Below are 12,816 nucleotides of genomic sequence, written 5' to 3'. Positions count from 1 at the left end.
AAGTCTCTACTGCAAAGCCAATTAAATGGAAGAAACAATTTATTCATGAAAATCAGTGATTATGTTACAAAGCACCCCAATATCATCAGCCCATCCTAATAATGAAAATTTATCAGGCTTAATCATTAATGCTCTCCATGTTGAGAAGATGAGCCCTCATTTATTAATTCTCAAATATATTGTAATCAGTGTAGGAGATGGTTTCCACAAGTGTCCTTAGCTGATTCTACCCTCACTCTAGGCTCTCAGGACCTCACTTAGATCTCTGAGAGTAATTATGCATGAAATTGTGCTGTGATTTAGTACAGTGCATACATGCATATTCATGTATATGAATGGATGCTTCTCATTGTATGGATGTATGTTTGTGTGTTCCTGTGTATCTGCGTATGTATCTGCATTGCTTTACATATATGTGGGTTTGTGTCTACCTGTGTATCTGTATTTGTCAGTGTATGTGTCTGCATGTGCCTGTGTGGGTATTTTGCATATTTCTGTGTAGTGGTTGCATATACATATGTCTGTGTTGGTGTATATGGGTGTGTATGTGTGTGTCTGTTCCTATGTCTTTGGATGTGGGCATAAGTCTGTCTGTGTCAATAACTCTCAGTGTGGTTGTTTGTATCTGTGTATCTCTCCCTGTGTGTATATTTCTGAGAACATGCATGTTTTTGTGGGCCTGGGTATGTTTTGATTGTTTCTCTTTTATGTGCCTATTTGGGTGTATATGTCTCTCTGTCTATATTTAACAGTACGTTTCTCTTTGTATCTTGACATGTATGGGAATGTGTGTAAATGAGTATATTACTGTATTATATATGTATCTTTGTATGGATGTGTGTAGTGTTAGCCATTCCAGGTTTGATCTGGAAGTTCCAATCCCCACTGAATTTTTGGTAACTGTCAGGCCTACAAGGCCAGCCGAGAGTGGACCCTGAAGACCTGAGATCTGGATGCGCCAGCTCGCTTGGTTCCTGGACCCTGGACGCTGGAGGTAGACCGAGCAGAGTTCTCCAGAGAACACCGCTGTACTGCGCTACACCTTTCCCAACCTAGTTATCTAACCCTTCACTTGTAAGTTACCCCACAAAATAAACATCCCTTTTAACTACGTGGAGTGGCCTTAATAATTTCACCAATAGACGTGAGTATCTCTGTGTGTAGCAATGTGTGTGTGTATGTGTGTGTGTGTGTGTATGTTTGTAGCTGTAACCTCGTGATCTAATTCAACAGAGTTACTGCTCTTACTTAATTTTCAAATATTATATTGAGTAGATATAGTGAGAATAGACGGCCTTGTCTTCTTCTTGATTTTAGTGGGGTTGCTTTGAGTTTCTTTCTGTTGACTAGGATGTTGGCTATAGGATGGTTGTACATTGCCTATATTTTTTTGAGGTATGTTCCCTATATTCCTTCTTTCCCCCAGATTTTTATCATCAAAGGTTGTTGAATTTTGTCAAAGGCTATTTAAGCATCTAATGAGATTTTCATGTGGTGTTTTTCTTTCAATTTGTTTATATGGTGGATTACACTGACTGATTTTCATATGTTGAGCCATCCCTCAAAATCTGGGATAAAGTCTATTTGGTCATGATGGATGATCTTATTGATGTGTTTTTGGATTCAGTTTAAAATTATTTGATTGAGTATTTTACATCTATGTTCATAAGGTGAATATGCAATTTTCTTTCATTATGGGATTATTTGTGGTTTGTGTATCAGATGACTGTGGCTTCATAAAGTGAAGAGGGTAATCATTCTTCTGTTTATATTTTGTGGAATAATCTGAAGAAAACTGATGTTAGGTCTTACTGGAATATCTGGTAGAAGTCTATCCTAAAGCCATCTGGCTCTGGGATTTATTTGTTTTGGAGACTGTAAAATTTCCTTAGGGGTTGTAGGTGCATTTCAATTGTTTGATCTTGATTTAACTTGGTAAGATGTATCTATTGAGAAAATTATGCAATTCTTTTAGCTTTTCCAATTTTTTTTTATTTTGCAATACAATTCAGTTCTACATATCAGCCATGGATTCCCTTGTTCTCTCCCCCCCCCACCTTCCTCCCCTTCCCCCAAGCCCACCCCCCATTCCCACCTGCTCCAGGGCAAAGCCTCCCCCGAGGACTGAGATCAACCTGGTAGACTCAGTCCAGGCAGGTCCAGTCCCCTCTTCCCAGGCCAAGCCAAGCGACCCTGCATAGGCCCCAGGTTTCAAACAGCCAACTCATGCAATGAGCACAGGACCCGGTCCCACAGGCATCTGTTTGGATGCCTCCCAAACAGATCAAGCCAATCAACTGTCTCACTCATTCAGAGTGTCTGATCCAGTTGGGGACCCCTCAGCCATTGGTTCATAGTTCATGTGTTTCTATTCATTCGCAGACCTGGAAAGAATAATATTCAACTTCATATGGAAAAACAAAAAACCCAGGATAGCCAAAAGAATCCTGTACAATAACACAACCTTTGGAGGCATCACAATCCCTGACTTCTAGCTCTACTATAGAGCTATAGTAATAAAAACAGCTTGGTACTGGCATAAATACTGACATGTGGACCAATGGAATCGAATTGAAGACCCTGACATTAATCCGCACACCTATGAACATATAATTTTTGACAAAGAAGCCAAAAGTGCACAATGGAAAAAAGAAAGCGTCTTCAACAAATGGTGCTGGCATAACTGGATATCAACATGTAGAAGGCTGCAAATAGATCCATATCTATCATCGTGCACAAAACTTAAGTCCAAGTGCATCAAGGACCTCAACATAAACCCAGCTACTCTGAACCTGCTAGAAGAGAAAGTAGGAAGTAGTCTTGAACACATTGGCATAGGAAATCACTTCCAAACTATAACGTCATCCAACTAAGACTCCTCAATGTCAAGGACAGACATTACCTCAGGGTAAAAGGTTGGAAAAAGATAGTCTTAGAAAATGAACCTAAAAAACAAGTTTATGTATTCACTTCAATATATAAAAAAATAGTATTCAAGTCGGGCGGTGGTGGCACATGCCTTTAATCCCAGCACTTGGGAGGCAGAGGCAGGCGGATCTCTGTGAGTTCAAGGCCAGCCTGGTTTCCAAAGCGAGTTCCAGGAAAGGCGCAAAGCTACACAGAGAAAACCTGTCTTGAAAAACCAGAAAAAAAAATAGTATTCAAATCAGAACTAATCTGGAGATATAGAGGAGGACACTATATAGTTATCAGAGTAAATACCCATGAAGATGACATTTCAATTTTTAACATATATGTCCCCCAAACAAGTGTATCCAAGTTTGCAAAACAATTACTACTATAGTTTCACAAATTGACCCTCACATACTTACAATGGGAAACTTCATTACCCCACTTTCAACAGTGACCAGGTCAGCCACATGAAAAATAAAAAGAGAAATACTGGAGCTAGCAAACTTTGCAAACCAAATAGACATAACAGATATTTACAGAACATTTCACACAAACAAAAAAGAATATAGATTTTGCACCTCAGAGATCTTTCTTCAAAATTGACCATATACTTAGACATATATCAAGTCATAGCATTTACAAGAAAATTAAAAGAAAACTCACTGCATACTGTCAGGTCACCATGGATTAAAGCTGGATATAAAAACAACAGCAGCAACAGCAGGAAGCTTTCAATATCATGGAAACTGAAAAATTCTCCGAGTGAAAAATGGATCAAAATACACATGAAGAAATTTAAGACATTCTAGCATTCAATGAAGCTGAACACACAGCATAACTGAACATATTGGACATAATGATGGACTTTGTAAGAGGCAAGTTTATGTCACTATGTGCCTACCTAAAAAAAGATGTGTTTTCATATTAGTTATTTAACAACACACTAGAAAGCTCTAGAACAAAAGGAAATAATGACACCAAAGTGTAGTAGACAAGAAGTCATAATCAAACTGAGAGAAAATCAATAAAATGTAATCAAAGGGAGTAATACAAAAAGAATCAATGACAGAAAGAGAAAAATCAATATGGTCAATAAATATTGAAAATTATGTAAAATGTGGAGAGTGTATTTTCAAATTAACAAAATCAGAAATGTAAGTAATGTAAGTAAAAAATGTAAGAGGGAGACAATGAGAAAATCCAGATAATTATATGAACATTCTTTAAAAATCTGTACCCCACCAAAGAGAAAATTCAAAATAAGTGGATAATTTCCTCAATCCATTCATATAAACTATTTGCACAGGACTTAAAGAACTAGTGAAATAGAAGCAGTCATTAATATTCTCATAATGATAAAAGGGCAGAGCCAAATAACTTTAGTAGAGAATTCTTCCAAATTTTAAAATGTGTTAATGCCAATACTCCTAAATTATCCCTAAAACAGAGAAGAAGGAACATTACTCAATTCACCTAATGAGGCCACCATCACAGTAATAGTCAAATCACATTAAGACATAACAACCAAAACGAATTACATACTAATTTACCTTATGAACATTGATACAAAAATATGATACCAAGTCTAAGAACAAATAAAAATATTTACTATTATTTTTAGTAGGCTTCTTCCTTGAGCTTCCAGGGTGTTTCAATATATGAAAATCAATAGGTGTATTCCACAAAACTAAAAAAAAAGAACAACAGAGGACCATTGAATCAGCTGCAGGAAAGACCTGTGACAAAATTCAATACCCCTTTATGATAAAAGTCATGGAAAAATTAGGGATACATGGGACATACCTCTACATAGTGGTGGTAGTTTACAGCAAGCCTATAGCCTCCACCAATTTAAATGGAAAGAAACTAAAATAATTCTCACTAAAATCAGAAAGACGACAAAGTTGTCCACTCCCTACATGCTAATTCAAAATAGTATTTGAAGTTTTACCTAGAACCACAAGAAAACCTGATGAGATTAGGGGGAAAAATTCAAAATGAAGAATTAAAATAATGCTATGAAACAATACCAAATGACCTTGAAAATTCAACTGGGGAACTCCTACATCTGACGAACACTTTTAGTAAAGTAGAAAGAGACATAAATTACTCACAACAATCAGTAGCCTTTGTATACACAAACGCCAAATGGTTTAAGAAAGAAATCAGGGAAACAATAACTATCACAATAGCTGAAAAAAGAACCCATAAAATTTCTTGGAGTAACCCTAACCAAGCAAGTGAAAGAATTGTATCATAAAAGCTTCAAGTCTTTGAAATAAGAAATTGAAGAAGGAATCAAAATTTAAGTACTCACATCATCATGAATCAAAAGGTTTAACATAGGAAAAATGACAGCTTACAGGAAGCAATCAACTCATTCAATTCAATGCCCATCAAAATTTTGACACAACTGTTTCCAGATCTAAAGAGGAAAATTGAGATTTTATTGAAAATACAGAAAACTCAAGTTAGCTAAAATAGTTCTTTAAAACAAATCATGAAGTCAGAAATACCAACAGAAATAAAGACAGCATCCTCAACAAATAGTGCTGATCAACCTGGGTATTTGTATGTAGAAGAATGAATAGTGATTCATCTTCAACAACCTTCACAAAGTCTAAGACAAATGAATTAAAAATTCAAAATAAAACCAGATACAATAAACCTGATAGAGGAGAAAGTGGGGTATAGCCTTGAACTCACTAACACAGGAGATGAGTTTTGAAACAGAATAATGATATGGCAGGCACTAAGATCAACAATTCATAAATGTAACGTTAGGAAAATAAAAGCATCTCTGAGGTAAATAACATTGTTATTCAGACAAAACAGTAGCTTACAGAATGGGGAAAAGGTTTTATCAACTCCACATCTGACAGAAGCTAGTGTCCAAAGTATAGAAAGAAGCCTACAAAAATTCCCAGGTAACCAACAGGCCATGCCTGCCATAAATCAAGGTAGAATACCCGCAGTCCTTATTTTTCTCCTTGTTTGCCCCAGATCCAACCCCCAAATTCTGGTCATAAGCTTTGCAACAGATCTCCTGTGGCAGACTTCACAGCCACACTGTTTTCATTTCCTGTGAATCCCACAGATCTTCCCTTTCTAACATTCCTTTTACAACTCATTGCTGTATGAGAGCACCCAAATACAGCAGGTATATATTGCTTAACCAAAGTCCACACCTCCCCAAATATCAGCAAGGTTTCCCATAAATCTTTTTCCTCCAATATTTCCTCCATATCCAATCACCCAGTTTCAGCATAAAGGTCTCCAGAAGAACATCCCTAGGTACCTGCTCACTGACCTTCTGCTCCTATCAACTATTCAAGCCACAGATCTTTCACCTATAATCTCTGTAACCCCACTTGTTGCTTTTTTATCAGACTCCACCCTCATGTGGTGTCCCTGGTTAACCCAAAGGCTGCTTCTCCCAGGGCAAGTAGGCTGAAAGCAGACTCATAACTCTCCTACTGCTGCTGAGATCCAATCACCCAGGACTTGTTCCTGCAATGGAGCTGAAAACTTGCTTTGGTCTCTATTTCCTTTTGGACCTCACCCTCAACATATCACAAAGGCTTTCTCTTCCAACTTTCTTTTCATCAACTTATCCCAGTATTCTGGCCTCCAACACAAGCAGGCATTCCATGTGACCACACAGGCCTAGAATACCAGAAAAACAAGCAACGCTCTGTCAACTTTCTGTGTAAAATCATGGGCAGAAAAAGAAACCAAGGAACAAAACACTCACCTAAGAAGACAAAATTCAGGAATTGGTACCCATATCCAAAATACATCCAGCCATGATGCCCAGAAGCTAGAGTGAAAAAACAGTCTATAAAGGCAAAGGAAAAGACAAGTTTTCCTACCACAATAGGTTCAAAATATTACAACATAGCTGAAGCACAGGAAAAGGCCCTTTAAACAAACCACATATAGTTGGTACAGATCTATAAGGAAGGAATGAATAAATACCACAGAGAAGCCCAGAAAAACATCCAGAAGTAATTGAAGGAAATGAAGAAATCATATAAACAAATCAAGAATACACAAACAAACAGTTGAAGGAAAATAATAAAACTGTTAAAGATCTGAAAATAAAAATAGAAATAATAAAAACTGCATTGAGACAATTTTGGAAATAAAAAACTTAGGAATTTGAATGGGAAATACAGATGCATGGTTCTCCCATAGAAAGAGATAATGAAAATAGAATCTTAGGCAATGAAGACATGGTAGAAGCAATGGAAATATTGGTCAAAGAAATATTATATCTTAAAAAGACTACAGACTTAAATATTGAGTAAATCTGGGACACTATAAAAAGAAAAGTCCAAAAACAAAACACATGATAAGAGGCCCAAAAAAGTATTTTCAACAAAATCGTAGAAGAAATTTTTAACCTACAATAGGATATGATGATAAAGTATAAGAAGCATACAGAAAATAAATAGATTGAGCCAGAAGAGAGACTTACCTAAGCATATAATAACAAAAAACAAACATACAAAACTAAGAAAGCATATTAAATGCAAGAAGGAAAAGACCAAGTAAAGTATAAATGCAGTGCTGACTTGAAAGTGAGACTCCAAAAGTCAGAAAGGCCTAGACTGAAGTGTGGTAGAGTCTAAGAGACCAGAGTTGGCAGGTAGGCTACTATAACCAGTAAAGAATTCAATCACTATAGATGGAGAAAATAATATATTCCATGACACAGCCAAATAAACATAATATTTATCTACAATTCCAGGCCTATAGAAGTTACTAGACAGAAACCACCACGCAAAGGAAGTTAACTCCATCCATGAAAACACAAGGCATAAATAATATCAGCCTAGCCAATAAAATATGCGACACACACACACACACACACACACACACATACACACACACACAAAACAGACACACACACAAACACCAACAAAATAACAGGAATCAAAAACAACTGGCTGTTGATATCTCTCACTATCAATGGTCTCAATTCACTAATAAAAATAAACAGACTAACAGACTGGATGGGAAAACAGAATTCATCTGTTTGTTGCACACAAGAAATAAACATCAACATCAAGGATAGGCATTACCTCAGGAAAAATGATTGAATAAGATATTTCAAATAAATGCACCTAAGAATCCAGGGTGTGTATACATTTTAATACTTGACAAAGAAAGTCTTCAAAATGAGTAAAAAGTGTTAGGAAGGCCATTGCATATTCATCAAAGGAAAAATCCACAGATATAATGTTTCAATTCTTAACATTTATGCCCCCAAGGTCACCCAAGTTTGTAAAAGAAAAACCAATACTGCTTAAATTATATATTGAACACACACACATTGATAGTGGGAGTATTAATTACCAATTCTTACCAATAGACACATCATCCAGACAAAAATTTAATGGAAAAATACTGGAACTAACAAATGTAAATTAAAAAGTCTTAACTGATATTTACAGAACATTTCACTGAAATACAAAAGAACATACCTTCTTCTCTGTGTATCATGGTACTTTCTCCAAAATTACATTCTCAGAAAGAAAGAAAGTCTCAATAGGTACAGGAAAATTAAAATAATTTCCTGCATTATATCAGGACCATCATAAATTAAAGCAAGATATAAACAGCAACAACAACAGAAATCTTACAAATTCATGGAAACTGAACACATTTTAATGAATGAAAAGTAGGTTGGGACAGAAATAAAGAAAAAATAATGACATCCTAGACTTCAGTGAAAATTAATACACTGTATACTCAAAATTGTGGGACTAAAGAAAAAAGTGGTGCTAAGAGGAAAGTTCACAGTACTAAGTGCCTACATAAAATTACTGGAGAGATCTCACACTAACAACTCTACAGCGTACTTGAAAGTTTCTTGCAAAAAAAGGAATAATGTCATCCCTGAGGAGTAAGGATATATAATCAAATTTATGGTTGAAATCAATAAAATAGAAACAAGTGAAGTGAGGTAAAGAGCTGATTATTGGGAAAGTTAGCAAGATAAACAAATCTTTATCTGTACTAACTAAAAGACACAGAGGGAATACCCAGATTAAAAACTAAATGAGAAATGAGAGGGGTGCAAACACAGACACCAAGGATAGCCAGAGAATCATAAGAACATACTTTTACAACATATACTCCACCAAATTGGAAAATCTAGAACAAATGGGTAATTTTCTTGATAAGTCTTCCTACCAATCTTAACTCAATATCAGATATACAATTTAAATGACCTGTTCCCCTAGTAAAATAGAAGCAGTTACATTGTAACTCTCCCAAAGGGAGGGGGAAGCCCACACTCATATGGTTTTAGTGCAGAATTTAAATAGACTTTCAAAGATGAGTTAACACCAAATCTTCTCAAATAATTCTATAATACAGAAACAAAATGAAATTGTCTAATTAATATTATGAGATAGACTTACCCTGACAACCAAACCACAGGTGAGCCCAATAAAGAAAGTATAGCAGAACAATTTCCCTGGTGAACATCAATGCAAAAATATTCAATAAAATACTTTAAGCCTAGTCTAATATCTCATCAAAACGATCATCCCAGAGATGTAGGAATGGTTCAATAGAAGGAAATCAATTAAGGTATCAAACATATAAACAAAATGAAAAAAAGAAAGATAAGACAGTCATCTCATTAGATGAAAAAATCCAAGACTACTTCATCACAAAAGTCCTGAACAGAGTAGGGATGTAAGGGACTTAACTCAACATGATGAATTCAGTTTAGGGTAAGTAAATTGCCAAAATTAAAAATTGTCATGCTGACTTCTTCATAACTGGTATTTTTTACTTCTGTTTTTTAATTACATAAAACAACATGAGTGTGAAAGTACATTCAAAGTTTTAAGCTGTAAAAATGTATAACTATAATTCAGACAGGAGTCCAACTTCACAGTGAGAATGAATACCTAAAACATGACCAAATAAATTAATGAGCATGTAGGAGTTGTGGGGATTCCCATCATTGTTTTTAGTGTGAGTAGAAACTAAGGTCCCCATTGTGATAAACACATACGTTTAATTCAGTCAGTAAATGCAGCAGTACCTTAAGGTCCATCCAGAATCCCTATGGGACTTTCTGAAAGTAGATAATTCAGAATAGCACATAGACATTTTTTGCTCATGTTTATTTCAGCATTATTTAGAATTTCCAATATATGGAATCAACCTTGGTGCTCCTCAACAGAAGAGGAAATAAAGAAATGACTTCCTATAAAATTTTTGTTTTTATTTCATATAAACAAAGATTCATTATTGCTATTTATTCTTCATTCTTAGAATTTTGAAAGTTTCATTTCACTAATTACCACAATTAAATATACACAGTGATTTCTTTATTCGTTTTCGGGAGAGGGTTTCTTTGTGTAACAGTCCTGCCTGTCCTTCAATTCACTCTGTAGAACAGGTTGTCCTAGATCTCACAGAGATCCACCTGCTTCTGCCTCCAGAGTGCTGGGATTCAAAACATGTACCAGTACCATCTGGCCAAGTGATTTTTAACTATACCATGTACATTGGTTTTAGAAAAGTCTAAATAAATATCTTGTATCAATTTATAAATGACTGAAACCAGTGATGAAATTAAACAAATATGATTACAGGGTATAGAATGCTCTTAGGCATATTCAAATTCAGATGAAAGCCTCACAGGATTTATATACAAATAATGGAGTCAAACCCAACCTTTAAGAAGCAAATAATGTCAATAACAGGAATTGGGGATGGAGTAGAATGTCATGTTAGCTAAAGAGACAGACTCTAGAAATTCAGATTTTTCACAGATGTTAGATTTCACAGTGTGTCACTGTGTGTGTGTGTTTCTGAGTGCACATGCATAGATATATATGCACATGCATATATATATATATATATATACACATTTTTACTTTATAGTGTAAAATGTACACTCTATTTTAAAACGATGTAATACTGGCATATACAAATTTTAGTAGAATGGCAGTTCTATGTTAATGTAACTGGAAATGTAGTGAAAAGATGTTTTCTAGAAGAAAAATTATGTTGACCAGATATACCAAGTGTGAATATATAAGACACTTGTGTAAACATAAAATAGATGAACAGTAGTGGGGAGATAGTATATGCCCTTAATCTCTACCCTCTGGTCCTGGAGTATGTATATCTCTACACATTTGAGGCCATTCTACACTACAGCAAAGTATCATTCAAAACCGTGTCATCCTTTCCCTATTTATGGCCTATGTAAGCATTAATCCTGTCCGTACACACAGATGAATACTGATATATATCTTAACAAAATATATCTCTTGTATTTAAATTTATTTAGAAATAAATCTTTAAAAAATATTTTATGCCTTCATTAGATAAAGCAGAAAGAACAAAAAACAAGATGAAGGTGTATGTGATGATTTATATTAACTATATTTTCCACTGATTATAAAAAAATGTAAGGACAAGAGCCAAATGTTTCCCAGATTATTGTGTGCTCATCAGATATTATTTGACTCCCTTAGCCAATTCAGTTAATTTCAGAAGAAAATGCCACAGACTCATTGGTTCACATATCACATGGATTTTTCATATTGCTTGATAATTCCAAAATGAAGACAATCAGCTTTTCTGTTTGGTTAAAGCCTGTTCTATTAACTTTATCTTCTGAGTAAAAACTCTAAAAATAGAAATAGATACTACTCTATGTGGAAGGTGCAAATGTCTCATTTTATTTATGGGAGACACACTCTCATGAACTGTTAAAGCATTTGTAAGCTTCCAACTGTAGACCAATTTATAACTGGTCATATTAAATAAAAAAACACAGAGCCAAACATAGGGATGTAAGCCTTAGATATCTACCTCTTATCTATATCCTCTTTTTGTGAAAACAAGAACCTTAAATCTAATCTCCTTTCTTCAGCCCTTTTCCTGACCTTTAACAACAATAACTTGTAGCCAATGCCCCAAAACAATGACAAGTATCCTAAACCCGAAACCCACTGAAAGACCAAAAACCACACTCCCTCCCCACCACCTGGGAATGTGGGTGTCATGTTCTTTAAACTGCTTCCTGCTGTTTGTGAGAGAAGGTATCTTTAGGGGATGCTAAAAAGAAAAATTTTGGGTTAATTGTCAAGTTCTGGGAGATGTAGCTGTATCATTTGCTGTCTAGCCAAAGTGCAGGGCTTATCTGAAGTACTTGTTTGAGTAGTCTGTGAAGCTGGATCATCTCATCTAACTATCTCAAAATCATTCTGAGCATTCTGTAGCCCAAAGCTGATCTTTGGGTAATGTTTGTCAGTTTAGTGATATTATTATTGTCCACATGGACCATTGTGGTGGGGCCCCATCAACTTTCTGGAGACTTCAAGTTCAATCTGTGGCTTGGACATGATTCCTGCTGAAAGCTGATAGATACTCAAACACAAAAACATTTATAGGCACCTAAATGAAGCATTTTTACTAGAATTAATTAGTACTCTATTAGACCATCAGTATCATAACAAAAGTTTAAAAAAATATAAATCTTATAAATTTTGATATGAAATTCATACCTTACGAAAAGATTAAAGAATCAAAATAGAACCAAAGAATTGAGATTGGTGGCAATAGAATAGTCCTTTAATGCTTTTGTTTTCTTTTGTCCCATATCAGAAGATGGTTCTTTCTTCTGACATGGTACAGAGATTTTGCATTTTCCTTTTGATAACATGCATGGGATTAGAGAAGGAGAGAGCCATTGTCCAATTCCAAATCTAGCTTTAATTTTTAATTGAACTGGAACTACATGTCTTCTCTAAATGTCTTTAGAGAAGAGTAGAAACAAACATTTAGGAAGACTTATGAAATTTTATATGTGATATACTAATAAGCCAATTTACTCTTGGGACAATTTTTTTCTAGATGATT

At 35.1% G+C, this 12,816-nt stretch overlaps 1 protein-coding gene across 6 annotated transcripts in view; it reads left to right on the top strand.

Moving 5' to 3' along the window:
• LOC131902659 (vomeronasal type-2 receptor 116-like) overlaps positions 1-12,816 on the top strand; it is a 41,974-nt gene that overhangs the window by 4,221 nt on the left and 24,937 nt on the right. The window contains exon 2 of one of the 6 annotated variants that reach the window (XM_059253672.1): positions 4,805-4,816. The exons of 4 other annotated variants lie outside the window; for them this stretch is intronic. In XM_059253672.1, the coding sequence (XP_059109655.1) occupies positions 4,805-4,816 (12 nt within the window). Of the gene's footprint in view, positions 1-2,838; positions 2,861-4,804; positions 4,817-12,816 lie in introns of all 6 variants that reach the window. One more of the 6 variants, XM_059253674.1, reaches the window with a different exon arrangement.

This window comes from Peromyscus eremicus, chromosome 1 (genome assembly GCF_949786415.1).
Source record: "Peromyscus eremicus chromosome 1, PerEre_H2_v1, whole genome shotgun sequence".
Lineage (NCBI taxonomy): Eukaryota > Metazoa > Chordata > Mammalia > Rodentia > Cricetidae > Peromyscus > Peromyscus eremicus.
Note: the sequence above shows the minus strand (reverse complement) of the source record. Positions and strands in the feature narration are given on the sequence as shown.